This window comes from Xenopus tropicalis, chromosome 10, assembly GCF_000004195.4.
Source record: "Xenopus tropicalis strain Nigerian chromosome 10, UCB_Xtro_10.0, whole genome shotgun sequence".
NCBI classification, from domain to species: Eukaryota; Metazoa; Chordata; class Amphibia; order Anura; family Pipidae; genus Xenopus; species Xenopus tropicalis.
The window spans coordinates 31,131,785-31,144,719 of record NC_030686.2 but is presented as its reverse complement, the minus strand read 5'-3'; the positions used below and the strand labels follow the sequence as shown (position 1 = coordinate 31,144,719).

The 12,935-nt window shown below is 40.2% G+C and overlaps 1 protein-coding gene across 8 annotated transcripts; it reads left to right on the top strand.

Annotated features, from left to right (window-relative positions):
* The first annotated feature begins 63 nt into the window (after positions 1 to 63).
* LOC100496691 lies at positions 64 to 5,097 on the top strand. 8 transcript variants are annotated; one of them, XM_012967526.3, is made up of 5 exons: positions 64 to 372; positions 1,730 to 1,822; positions 2,982 to 3,040; positions 4,297 to 4,679; positions 4,812 to 5,097. In XM_012967526.3, the coding sequence occupies exons 2-5, from the start codon at positions 1,773 to 1,775 to the stop codon at positions 4,911 to 4,913; spliced, it is 594 nt and encodes a 197-aa protein (XP_012822980.2). In that variant the 5' UTR covers positions 64 to 372; positions 1,730 to 1,772; the 3' UTR covers positions 4,914 to 5,097. The 8 variants fall into 8 exon arrangements, with proteins under 8 accessions (XP_012822980.2, XP_002935932.2, XP_004916401.2 ...); XM_002935886.5 differs by lacking the exon at positions 64 to 372 and adding an exon at positions 389 to 484; XM_004916344.4 differs by lacking the exon at positions 64 to 372 and adding an exon at positions 395 to 527 and having other exon boundaries at positions 1,733 to 1,822.
* Positions 5,098 to 12,935: the final 7,838 nt, after the last annotated feature.

Genomic DNA, 12,935 nt, shown 5'->3' with positions numbered 1-12,935 from the left:
TGGAACTGGCAGTGGTTTTATTTAAGCGCTTGTGTCTCCTGCAGCCTTAGCAGGTTTTACCGAACTGTGAAAGGAAATCAGATACCTGCAACCTATTGCTTCAACATTATGGCATAAAGTGCCACTGAATGGTCTTATTAATAAAACACCGTATTATATGACTATACCTTAAGAAACTCAATTCGTTTATTTATTACTGTATACAATTGCTATCAAATCCGTCAGTAATTCGTTCCAAATTAATTACCCATACCGTGCAAGTACAAATTAAAAACCACACTGCAAAAGAGTACGCTAGCCTAGAGTCGTAATCGTTTGTCCCTCTCTCTCTGCTTTCTTTCTCGGCCATCTCATTGCGTAACACGCCAGAAGGTACGTCAGTGTTAGGGCCCTGTTGTTTTGCTAGGTACGCCCTTCCCTTCGCCATATTGTGCTGTACTTTCGACGAGCGTCGAGCTAACCTTAATGTCTCTGAGGAGAAGGGGTAATTTCTGGTGTATTTTACTGGTTCCCAGCCTGGGACAAAGGTGAGTAGTTGGACAAACTTGTATTTGCCGCTGAGTAAGTGACTTGCTAGCTTGTTGTTTCGCTAAGTACGCACTTCCTTTCGCCATATTGTGCTGTACTTTCGACGAGTGTCGAGCTAACCTTCCGTCTCTGAGGAGAAGGGGTAATTTCTTGTGTATTTAGCTGGTTCCCAGCCTGGGACAAAGGCGAGCAGCGGCAAATACAAGTTTATCAGCTAATTAGGTGACTTATCCATAGGGACTCGATATACTATCCTATATCAAAGAATTCTCTCTTTTGGGAACAATAGCACCAAAAAGTGAAATTTCAGGGAAATAGTACATTAGATTTAAATTACTTAAAAACACTTTTTTTTGGTATTACTGTTCCTTTAACCTCCTCAGCCTTGGTGTTGCCCTATAATTAAAGGGACAATATACCCCTAGTTCAACATGGGTGCATAGGGCTTGTTTGTAACTTATTGTTTGAATAGGATTCTATGGGAAATGTGCCCATATCAAATGCTTGCCTGGGTGCAAATTTGCCCATTGTTAAAGTGGACTTGTCACCCTGGCACAAAAAGCTGTATGAAAAAGTCCTTTTCAAATTAAATATGAACTCCAAACTTTTTTTTTTAGTTAACACATCCATACCCATTATAAAAGCATTTAAGAATCCCAACTGTCAATCATATTTTGCCTGCCCCACCTCTATGCCTTGGGCTGGCAGTTACTTTCACTTTTAATTCAGAACTTCTCAGATGTTGCTGAACTCCTCACATTCCCCCCTCCCTCATCACAATCTAATTTTATATCCAGTGCATAGACATGGGCATCGGGTCCACCCATACTGGCACAGAAATAAGATTTTGGCAGGTTGCAAAGCTTGCCTTAATATCAGTGCCACAAAATGGCACCTGCCTGCTTACTGCAACTGTGAATTCCAAGGCTGAAGAAAATAAGATTAAACTAATTTATATGGTGTAAGTGAAGTTTATTTTGCTTGACAAATACAATTGAAAACAATCTGGAATTATTTCTTAGGGTGACAGGTTCCCTTTAATAAATGACTTCACCAGGCAATCCTTTATATGGCGGAGTGGAAGCTGACTAGAAACACAAAAACAGCATGAATGTTATACAATCTCCCATATATAGAATGTACATATATTGTTTTCTTGTTCAAACTGAAAAGAAAGAAATGTATTTATTTTTGTCTACAGCAGTATTTTTGTGGAACTGTGACACTTAATACAGAGAAATATAATGGCAGCTACTTTTGCTCAGCATAGAAGAGAAGATTACTCTTTGTCGGGGTGAGTGAAACTTTGCTTGAGTTACCGTTGGACCACAACGGATAGCCTAATTGTATTACCTTAAAGGCATGGGAGTAGGTATTTGCATCTATTGACCCCAATGTATGCACTGCATTGAGCCAATTATTAGTTTGGTTTTACCTTTCAGCCGATCAACTATGTATACAGCAGACCCTGTGGTCGCGTGCGGGGGGGGGGTGGATATAGAAAAGGGGTTACATAACAAGCTTTAATGAGTTACTGTATATACTCGAGTATAAGCCTAGTTTTTCAGCACCCAAAATGTGCTGAAAAAGTCACCCTCGGCTTATACTCGAGTTGGGTCCCTATGGGTCCCTCCAGACTAGCACCTTCTGACTTTTGTGTGCAAATAAGCCACCCGCAACCAGACCCTCCAGTGCCCTGGCCTGCTCCCAAATTCATCTTCATGTACCATCCTCACCTGTCCCATTCTGCACTAGACATTGCACTTTATATTCTATATAATCTATATATAGTTTTGAATGATTTTAACTCTTGTGTTTTAGCTGGGTTGCTGATTGAGCTAAGGGGGTAGTACTCTAAAGGTATCATTGTTGATACCATATTGTTTTTGTTGACCCTCTTCTCCACTTACAGAGCTAATTTACTGTTTTTCTTTGAAATAAATATTTAAAAACATATACCCCACTGATGCCTCATTTAATGTAATTGTATTGGTATTTATTTTGATTATTGAAACTTAGCAATAGCCGCTGCATTTCCCACCCTAGGCTTATACTCGAGTCAATAAGTTTTTCCAGTTTTCTTAGGTAAAATTAGGTACCCCGGCTTATATTCGGAACGGCTTATACTCGAGTATATACGGTACTTGGTGTTTGTGTCCGTTGTGCACTCCTGTCATGCCGCTCATGTGCACCTTTGTTTCTTAAATCTGAAATGTACTGACATAAACCAAATATGGTAGGTTGGGGTATCCATTTTGCAGTTTATTTGTTTTGAAGTTAAAAATTTTCTTATGTGTGAAAAATCATCTGGGTTTTAACAGATTTTATTTTGGTACCTGGGGGTGCAAGAATAAAAGTGATTTTCCTACGGAAGCAAGAAAATGATGATGTTGAACAACAAAATGTTTTTCTTTTGTGGCTAATGTGAGTTATAATCTCTTATTTTATAATAGCCTGGCGGGATTTCCTTTCCAGCTAGAAGAAAACCTTGCAAAGATTCTCCGAATAAACCGTAAGTCATGTAGCCTTACAGTAATTGTATTTATGGTGAAATATTCTTTTGCATGCTTGGGAGTCAAAAGCAGAGTGCATTGTTCTGGAGTAGCTCTGGTGGCTCTGTCAGATTTATCCAGTCCTGTACTGATCCATCTGTCCTGGCGTGTGAATATTGGGAAACCACCATCTTAACAGCTTTAGGGCAATGGTAAAAACTGCTAAAAATGTCTTTAAGCCCATTACCTGGTCGATTTAATGTTTTACTTCCCTTTTAGCGTTTGCTTAATTTGTGCTTCTGTTCTCTTCTTCACTGCTGTCATAAGGCTTCCCAGTCCCAAGTACTGATCTATTGTAATTCTACCACTTGGCATTTACTGTTAAAGCAACACTAAAGCATAAAAGTCACAAACTTGTAGATGTGTAGTTTACCTTTAAACAGTAATATTTGAGACCGTTTGCAATTAGTCTTTCAGCATCTCTTCATACTGGAATTTCAACAGCTATCTGGTTGTGATAGTTTTTTGGTTGTCAGGGTCAGTGACCCCCATTTAAGAGATGGAAAGAGGCAGAAAAAGTCAAATAATTCAAAAACTATAACCAATAATAAATGAAGACCAATTAAAAAGTTACTAAGAACAGGCCATTCTATAACATACTAAAAGTTAACCTAAATACATAGTGATTAAGCCTTGCTCACTGCACATATGGACATACATGAGCCCTAATGTCTGTCTTCTGTCTGCACTCTTAACTTTTATTCTACTTCATAAATCCCTAGACTATAGGAGTCATTTACAAACCTGGGGGTGCAAGAGCAATAAGGGGCTCAGCCCTGTAAGGAAAGGGCCTTGATATAGACTGTGCCTCCTTCTGCTCCAACCTTGCACCTCAGAATTATATGCAAAGTAGGGGTGGAAGGGGAGGTCACTTACATGTTTCCCCCGCCCTCCCCTTAATAATAATAAAGAAAACAGCACAGAGACCTGCGGCTATTTGCATACACCCCGGTGCAGCGGGCAAAGTGCAAAAAGAGCCCAATTTTGGCCGTTTTGCACATTGCATGCTGCTTTTGAATTCAAAAATGAGCCCTATGCCTTTAGTTTGTTTTTTTTAGTGAGATTTCCATATACTCTTGGATTTGGTTGGAGGTTGGGAATATAGACTGTCATAATTTCAGAAATCCAGGTGGTGAAGTCTGTTTATCCCTTCAGAAAAGGATCACTTTGTTATTTCAAATGATATCAGTTTCTAACTAAAGATTTGTTTCTGTAGCTGCTGACCTGGAATCAGTCTCCAGGTATGTCAAGAGCAATAAAGAGAAACGACTCCGTTTGCCAAATAATCTCTGCCTTCGTATCTGTGATCTAAATGGGACTGTTTATATGGGTCAAAATTACATGTTGGAAAGCTGGAAGAAATTCTACTTGCCCAAAAAGACAAATATGGTGGTTCTGGGGACTCTGGACAATGTTCTGTGCATGGCACCAGGCATGCAGCTGGTTGTATTGGTTTCTGAAGATGGACGTGTCTTTCTTTATGAGGATGAAGAGCTGCATAAAGCTGCTGACAGTTTGCAAGACTTTATCAATGGCAGTACATGTACAAGTGAAGTTTACTGCCGCTCTCCTTCGCCAAGTCCTGAAAGTGGTGATGAGGTAAGGTCCTAAGCAAAAATGCATTGATGTAAATATGGGGTTTCTTTAGGACATGCCACCTATATTTTAGGTTGAGTGAATTTCCTGTGTACGTGAACTTGTGATTTTACTTACATTATTATTCCTACCCAGGATGAAGAAACCCATAAAGAGGTATTAAAACTTCGACAAGGAGCACAACAGTTTGTGAATAAGGATGCCACCATGTTTGAGAGCTTGCTTTATACATTTTAGAGTCTTCCCTCTCATCACACAAAACTCTATAGTGAAGGACAGAACTCTGCATAGAGAATGGCTGCCAGAGAGTTATACCTGAGCTCACCTTGCCACAGAAACCAGCTGGTTGGGGATCACTGTACTAGGATAAGATCTTTTTTTCTGTGTTACATGACTACAATAAAAATGACTTTCTCTTTCATTTCTGCACTTCCTGGATTTCACTGACCTTCTCCCATGCCCCACCCTCCTCACTGTCTAACCGTGTAGCCTGGACATACGGCCCCGCATTCTGGTGCACACGTCTTTGGGATGATGCACACCTTGTCCTGACAAAATGGCAGCTGCCTGTATGCTCTAATTTTGGATTCCAAAAGAATGTGCCTTTCATTGATTTTATACATGACTTTGTTAACCCTGTAATCTCTATGTGCTACTTTAGCATACTTTTGCCCATGTTAGTAATTCAAATACGCATAAAAGAGCGCACAACACAAACTGGTGTCCATGGATAAGCAGAAACTTTGTCAGGAACGCTTGGCATGATAAAGACCTGGAAAGAATAGTTAAAACTGAAAGAATACACTATATACAGTTGTCAGCATTCAGTAGTTCAGGGCAGTATATAAATAAAACATACAATATGTGCATTCACACAATGGGTTAAATTGGCGCATGGTTACACATGTGAGCAGTAACGCCACGTCAAGGCTCTAACCCTTGTTACTGACCATTAATGCCTTTTTCATGCCTCTCTCCTTTACAATCACATGTAAATAAACAGTATACCACTGTAACTGGTCTCCTCATAATAAGGGTGCTGGTAACAGGAACTGGGGGGGGCTAATTTACCAAGCTAGGTGTTAAATTGTGCTAGTGAAATCTTCTATATTATTTATTATATGCTTGGGGGGAGCCGGAGGAAACAGTGGGGGAGCGGGGAGCAGGGCATAGTATGGGGACACTGGGGGAGGACCACCAATGTTTTAGGGGGCCCTGGCACCATTGAGCAACATAACCCCTGGCTACCAATGTTTTAAGAGGTTTTCTAAGGTCTCCGTACTGGTAGGGGGTCTTATGGCACATAATACACATACCGAGTGTCAGAGGTGAAAATTCATTTGCACTATATTTGGGCACACCACATAGTTTGGTAAATATATATGGATATTTTTGGAAAATATATTGAGGTATGTTGAGACAACCCTAATGTGTGTGTCAATTAAGTCAGCAAAGCAGTGCTCCTACTAAAATGTTACCCACAATACATTCTAATAATTTGCCCAATTTTTGCTTTTTAAGAGGGATTTGTGCTTTGCCATTCAGTAGCAGGTGGGACAGGATCTGGATTAGGGTTTTACCTTTTGGACAGATTAAATGACAGGTGAGAAGTAATTTGAGATTCCTACCTTTATTATCATACTATAACATTGTAGGCCTATTTTTTGGGGGTAGGTATTACATCTCCCTGATTGTGGCAAGATCTACATTAATATGCTGGGCCTCTATCAGAAATGATGGGGCCTGTACTTAATACTTAGCACTGCTGTCTCCCCAGGGACCCCAGGTTATTAACCCATCAGTTACCTTGGCCCCACCTGCTAAGTAGTATGGGGCCAAATGAAAAGCTAAAGTAATTAACCACCGGGCCGTGCCCCTTTACACCCAAAAGCCAGAAGTATATATATGGCATTATTTTTTGGTCCCACACAAGTGTAACTACACAATAAATTCAATACTTCTAATGGGAGGGGGGAATTAATACAACTCCATACTGAAAATGATGCTAAAAAATTCTTTGGAAACCAGAACCATAGTTATACGTCTGTGTGCCTTTGTCAAAATATAACTTTGATTAATTTTTTTTTAAACAAAAAAAGCATTGTGTAAGCAGCACATTTTCTGCATCTTGTTAAATCTAAATAAGCCTGCTCAGCGTGGGTAAGTTCAGTATATGATGTTTAGGGTTATAGTAAGAGCATAACTTTAAAAAATCCATACCGTTGTATATCTATGGAGCTGCCTTATTGCCGTTATTGGAAACCTACACAATACCCATGCGTTACTGGCAATTATCTTATCTGACCCAAAAAAATTTTAGCACCACATATTTGCCTTGTTTGAACCACTATGTTTAATTGTAGGAAAAAATGTCATATTATTTGGGGGATAATGGCAACCCAACCCAAACAGCCTTGGGGTCCCGTTATGTTAACAATATTTGAGCTAAGTAAACACAGAATAGAGCTTCTGAAGTAAGCACCTTTTTTTTACCTTAAATTGGTGCAGAGTAATAGTTCATAATTGCATACGAAAGCCTTACTTTTTTCTTGTGTTAATGGCCCTTTTAACAATTATGTATATATGTATGTAAGATGATCTCCATAAATGCCGTTCTCCCTTTCACAGGTGCTTTTAGACAATACAGCTCTAAATCGAATTGCTACTGACAGGCTGCACATACAAAACCCCTCATTCTCTCAGATCAACCAGTTGGTAAGTTTATAGGCGGAGGGAGACTTTTTTGTTTGGGGAGGCTAAATATGGGCCATACATAGACTGACCTACAGCTAATGTGAGACTTAGTGGATTTGCTGCTGGTGTAAAAAATTATCCTCCCAACTACCTCTTGCGATTCCAACTGACTCCCAGGGATACTGTGCAAAAGTGCGGGTGGGAGGGCTTTTTTTTACCCTAAAATGCTTAGGATGTAAAAGTATGTGCACTTCTGTGAGGGGTTCTCCATCCATTTGTGTTTGGGATCAGTTAGTGTAAAGGGGTAGTTCACCTTTAAATTAACATGATGTAGACATTGATATTCTGAGACAATTTGGCAATTATTTTTAATGGTTTTTCAGTTATCTAGCTTTTTGTTCGGCAGCTCTTCATTTGGTATTTCAGCAGCTCTCTGGTTGCTAGGGTCTTATTTACCCTGGCAACCAGGTAGTGGTTTAAACAAGAGATGGGAATATGAATAGTTAAGGGGCCTCACAGAGCAATACTTTTTGGCTGCCAGGGTCAGTGACCCTCATTTGAAAGCTGGAAAGAGGCAGAAGAGAAAGGCAAATAATTCAAAAACTATAAAAAATTAATTAGAAAGACCAATTGCAAAGTTGCTAGGAATAGGCCATTCTATAACATACTAAAAGTTAACTTAGAAGTGAACCTCCCCTTTAGATTTGTTTAGGTTAGTTTTATAGGAAGAAAGGCAGTGGGTACTGACACTCCAGGCACATTATATACAGTGAGATACAGTCTGTATTTACAAAACCAGCACATTATATACAGTGAGAGGCAGTGGGTACAGATGGCAGATATTCAGGCCCTGGCACTATAATACTGGCACTGATACACAACATTGGCCCCACTGTAACTAGAAATGAACAAAACAATGACAAAAAAAAAAGAAATAGTGCATAAAACAACAACAACAAATATCTAAAAGCACAATGAGCTTTTTCAGGGGCAAAGAGTTTACTTACCCTCCGTTAGGATAGGTGATAGGGATATTATAGGTGTCAGGTGACAAAAAACAATTTAATTTCAGCTAGTGATTCAGCCTGTAGAACATATACAGTATAGCACCTGTGTATAGTACCTGGGGGATAAAAACTGCAGCAAAAGTTCATAGTTGGTTCTTAGGTAAAGTTACAGCTGCAGATTCTTCTTTTCAGTCTTCATTTCTGCACTGCCTTCAGTTTGTAATATCTCCCCGAGCCTTGATTGGTCAATTTTACTGTCTGTCAAGAAAGCTGTGCTCTGATTGCAGCAAAAAGGATCTTCCTAGGAGAAACGATCTGAAAACCTTGTGGATTATAAGCGGGTACCTCTGTGTGACTATTGCTGTCTGATATGCTGGATCTCTCTGCTGTGTTTCGCTTTCTAATATTACATTCCAAATATCTTTCTTTTACTGTGTAGTTATTTTCTATACAAATTATAACTCAAGTTTAGAACCTAGAATCTAGAACTCTCTGTAAATAGATCTCAATATAAACAGCTGATGTTACTACTTAATAAGAAGTTCATTTAAATAGTTCCATGAATTCATTTGCTAATTTACAGTCAGTTCATTGGGTCAGTGGAGTTTTCCCTAAATTTAACCTACCCACCTACCTGCCTCTGTCACCTGTGTACATTTAGGGGCCCAATAACTAGTCAGTAGTAGTTCATATATACAGGTCCTTCTCAAAAAATTTGCATATTGTGATAAAGTTAATTATTTCCTGTAATGTACTGATAAACATTAGACTTTCATATATTTTAGATTCATTACACACAACTGAAGTAGTTGCCTTTTATTGTTTTAATATTGATGATTGTGGCATACAGCTCATGAAAACCCAAAATTCCTATCTCAAAAAATTAGCATATCATGAAAAGGTTCTCTAAACGAGCTATAAAGGCTCTGGCACACGGGGAGATTAGTCGCCCGCGGCAAAACTCCCTGAGTTGCCTACCCCTGCCATCCCACCGGCGAACATGTAAGTCGCCGGCGGGATGGCAGACGTGGCGGCGCAAATCGCCGAAAAAGACTTGCGAGTCTTTTTCGGCGATTTCCTGAAATCGCCCCGCCGCGTTTGCCATCCCGCCGGCGACTTACATGTTCGCCGGTGGGATGGCAGGGGTAGGCAACTCGGGGAGATTAGTCGCCCGCGAACAGGGAGTTTTGCCGCGGGCGACTAATCTCCCCGTGTGCCAGAGCCCTTAACCCAATCATCTGAATCAACTAATTAACTCTAAACACCTGCAAAAGATTCCTGAGGCTTTTAAAAACTCCCAGCCTGGTTCATTACTCAAAACCGCAATCATGGGTAAGACTGCCGACCTGACTGCTGTCCAGAAGGCCATGATTGACACCCTCAAGCAAGAGGGTAAGGGCTCTGGCACACGGGGAGATTAGTCGCCCGCGACAAATCTCCCTTGTCACAGGCGACTAATCTCCCCCAGTTGCCATGACCCGCCATCCCACCGGAGAACATGTAAGTCGCCGGCGGGATGGCACACGCGGCGGCGCGATTTCCCGAAATTGCAGAAAAAGACTGGCGATCGCGCTGTCGCGTGTGCCATCCCGCCGGTGACTTACATGTTCGCCGGTGGGATGGCGGGTCATGGCAACTCGGGGAGATTAGTCGCCCGTGACAAGGGAGATTTGTCGCGGGCGACTAATCTCCCCGTGTGTCAGAGCCCTTACCCTCTTGCTTGAGGGTGACACAAAAAGAAATAGGCTGTTCCCAGAGTGCTGTATCAAGGCACCTCAGTGGGAAGTCTGTGGGAAGGAAAAAGTGTGGCAGAAAATGCTGCACAACGAGAAGAGGTGACCGGGCCCTGAGGAAGATTGTGGAGAAGGATCGATTCCAGACCTTGGGGGACCTGCGGAAGCAGTGGACTGAGTCTGGAGTAGAAACATCCAGAGCCACCGTGTACAGGCGTGTGCAGGAAATGGGCTACAGGTGCCGCATTCCCCAGGTCAAGCCACTTTTGAACCAGAAACAGCAGCAGAAGCGCCTGACCTGGGCTACAGAGAAGCAGCACTGGACTGTTGCTCAGTGGTCCAAAGTACTTTTTTCGGATGAAAGCAAATTTTGCATGTCATTCAGAAATCAAGGTGCCAGAGTCTGGAGGAAGACTGGGGAGAGGGAAATGCCAAAATGCCTGAAGTCCAGTGTCAAGTACCCACAGTCAGTGATGGTTGGGGGTGCCATGTCAGCTGCTGGTGTTGGTCCACTGTGTTTTATCAAGGGCAGGGTCAATGCAGCTAGCTATCAGGAGATTTTGGAGCACTTCATGCTTCCATCTGCTGAAAAGCTTTATGGAGATGAAGATTTCATTTTTCAGCACGACCTGGCACCTGCTCACAATGCCAAAACCACTGGTAAATGGTTTACTGACCATGGTATTACTGTGCTCAATTGGCCTGCCAACTCTCCTGACCTGAACCCCATAGAGAATCTGTGGGATATTGTGAAGAGAAAGTTGAGAGACACAAGACCCAACACTCTGGATGAGCTTAAGGCCGCTATTGAAGCATCCTGGGCCTCCACAACACCTCAGCAGTGCCACAGGCTGATTGCCTCCATGCCACGCCGCATTGAAGCAGTCATTTCTGCAAAAGGATTCCCGACCAAGTATTGAGTGCATAACTGAACATAATTATTTGAAGGTTGACTTTTTTGTATTAAAAACACTTTTCTTTTATTGGTCGGATGAAATATGCTAATTTTTTGAGATAGGAATTTGGGGTTTTCATGAGCTGTATGCCACAATCATCAATATTAAAACAATAAAAGGCTTGAACTACTTCAGTTGTGTGTAATGAATCTAAAATATATGAAAGTCTAATGTTTATCAGTACATTACAGAAAATAATGAACTTTATCACAATATCCTAGTTTTTTGAGAAGGACCTGTATATAATAAAAATGATTAATTTGCTAATAAGTCAGTCAGTTGATTGGGGGCTCAGTGGAGCTTGCCTAAATTAGACCCTACCCCCCTACCTGCCCCTGTCACGCTGCTCTGTGCTCTCATTGCATCATAAGTAACTTTTGTACATTTCTTTCAAACTTTGCAAGTTTCTGCATAAATTGAGTAAATTGTCTATAAGTCTAGGGGCCCAATAACTAGTCCTCCAACTGCTGGAAAGTTCACTGTTGAGCTATAGAACACACACACTCAGGCACAGCCACATTTGGTTTTCTAAAGTCAGAGTGTGAAGACAAGCTAAATATCCATTGCTTAGAAAAATGGCCTGCTTTCCGTGCATGAAAAAGGTAAGGATATTAAATTAATTTATGGGGAACTGTCATTTAAAATAACATAAATCTCATGGAATTTCTAAACAAATTCATTTAAAAAGTTATTGTCACAATTCCAATCTCAGCAATCTGTCTCTACATGAAGGATTCCTTGAGATGAAGCCTATATGACATTTTTAACTGAAAAGGAGAATGTCAGAGCGATCTGTATGCAGATTCTAAAATCAAATAAATCCTCTAATATAAACTTTGAGGAATAGTGACGAGCCGAGCAAATCAATTTGCTTCAGCAAAAAAATTCATGCAACTGCTGAAAAATATGTGAAATGCATTAAAGGTAATTGGCATTTTTCTCACTCCTTAACTGTAATAAAGTTTATTAGAAGTACGGGTAGTATTAGCTTATTAGAAGTATGCGTAGTATTAGCTTATTAGAAGTATGCGTAGTATTAGCTTATTAGAAGTATGCGTAGTATTAGCTTATTAGAAGTATGTGTAGTACAGGTATCGGACCCCTTATCCGGAAACCCGTTATCCAGAAAGCTCCGAATTACGGAATGCCCGTCTCCCATAGACTCCATTTTAATCAAATAATTCAGAATTTTAAAACTGATTTCCTTTTTCTATGTAGAAATAAAACAGAATCTTGTAATTGAATCCAACTAAGATATAATTAATCCTTATTGGATGCAAAACAATCCTATTGGGTTTAATTAATGTTTTATTGATTTGTTAGTAGACTTAAGGTACTGAGATCCAAATTACGGAAAAAACCCTTATCCGGAATACCCTTGGTCCCGAGCATTCTGGATAATGGGTCCTATACCTGTATTAGCTTATTAGAAGTATGCGTAGTATTAGCTTATTAGAAGTATGCGTACTATTAGCTTATTAGAAGTATGTGCAGTATTAGCTTATTAGAAGTAAGCGTAGTATTAGCTTATTAGAAGTATCTGTAGTATTAGCTTATTAGAAGTATGTGCAGTATTAGCTTATTAGAAGTATCTGTAGTATTAGCTTATTAGAAGTATGTGCAGTATTAGCTTATTAGAAGTATGTGTAGTATTAGCTTATTAGAAGTATGTGTAGTATTAGCTTATTAGAAGTATGTGCAGTATTAGCTTATTAGAAGTATGTGTAGTATTGGCTTATTAGAAGTATGTGTAGTATTAGCTTATTAGAAGTATGTGTAGTATTAGCTTATTAGAAGTATGTGCAGTATTAGCTTATTAGAAGTATGTGTAGTATTAGCTTATTAGAAGTATGTGTAGTATTAGCTTAT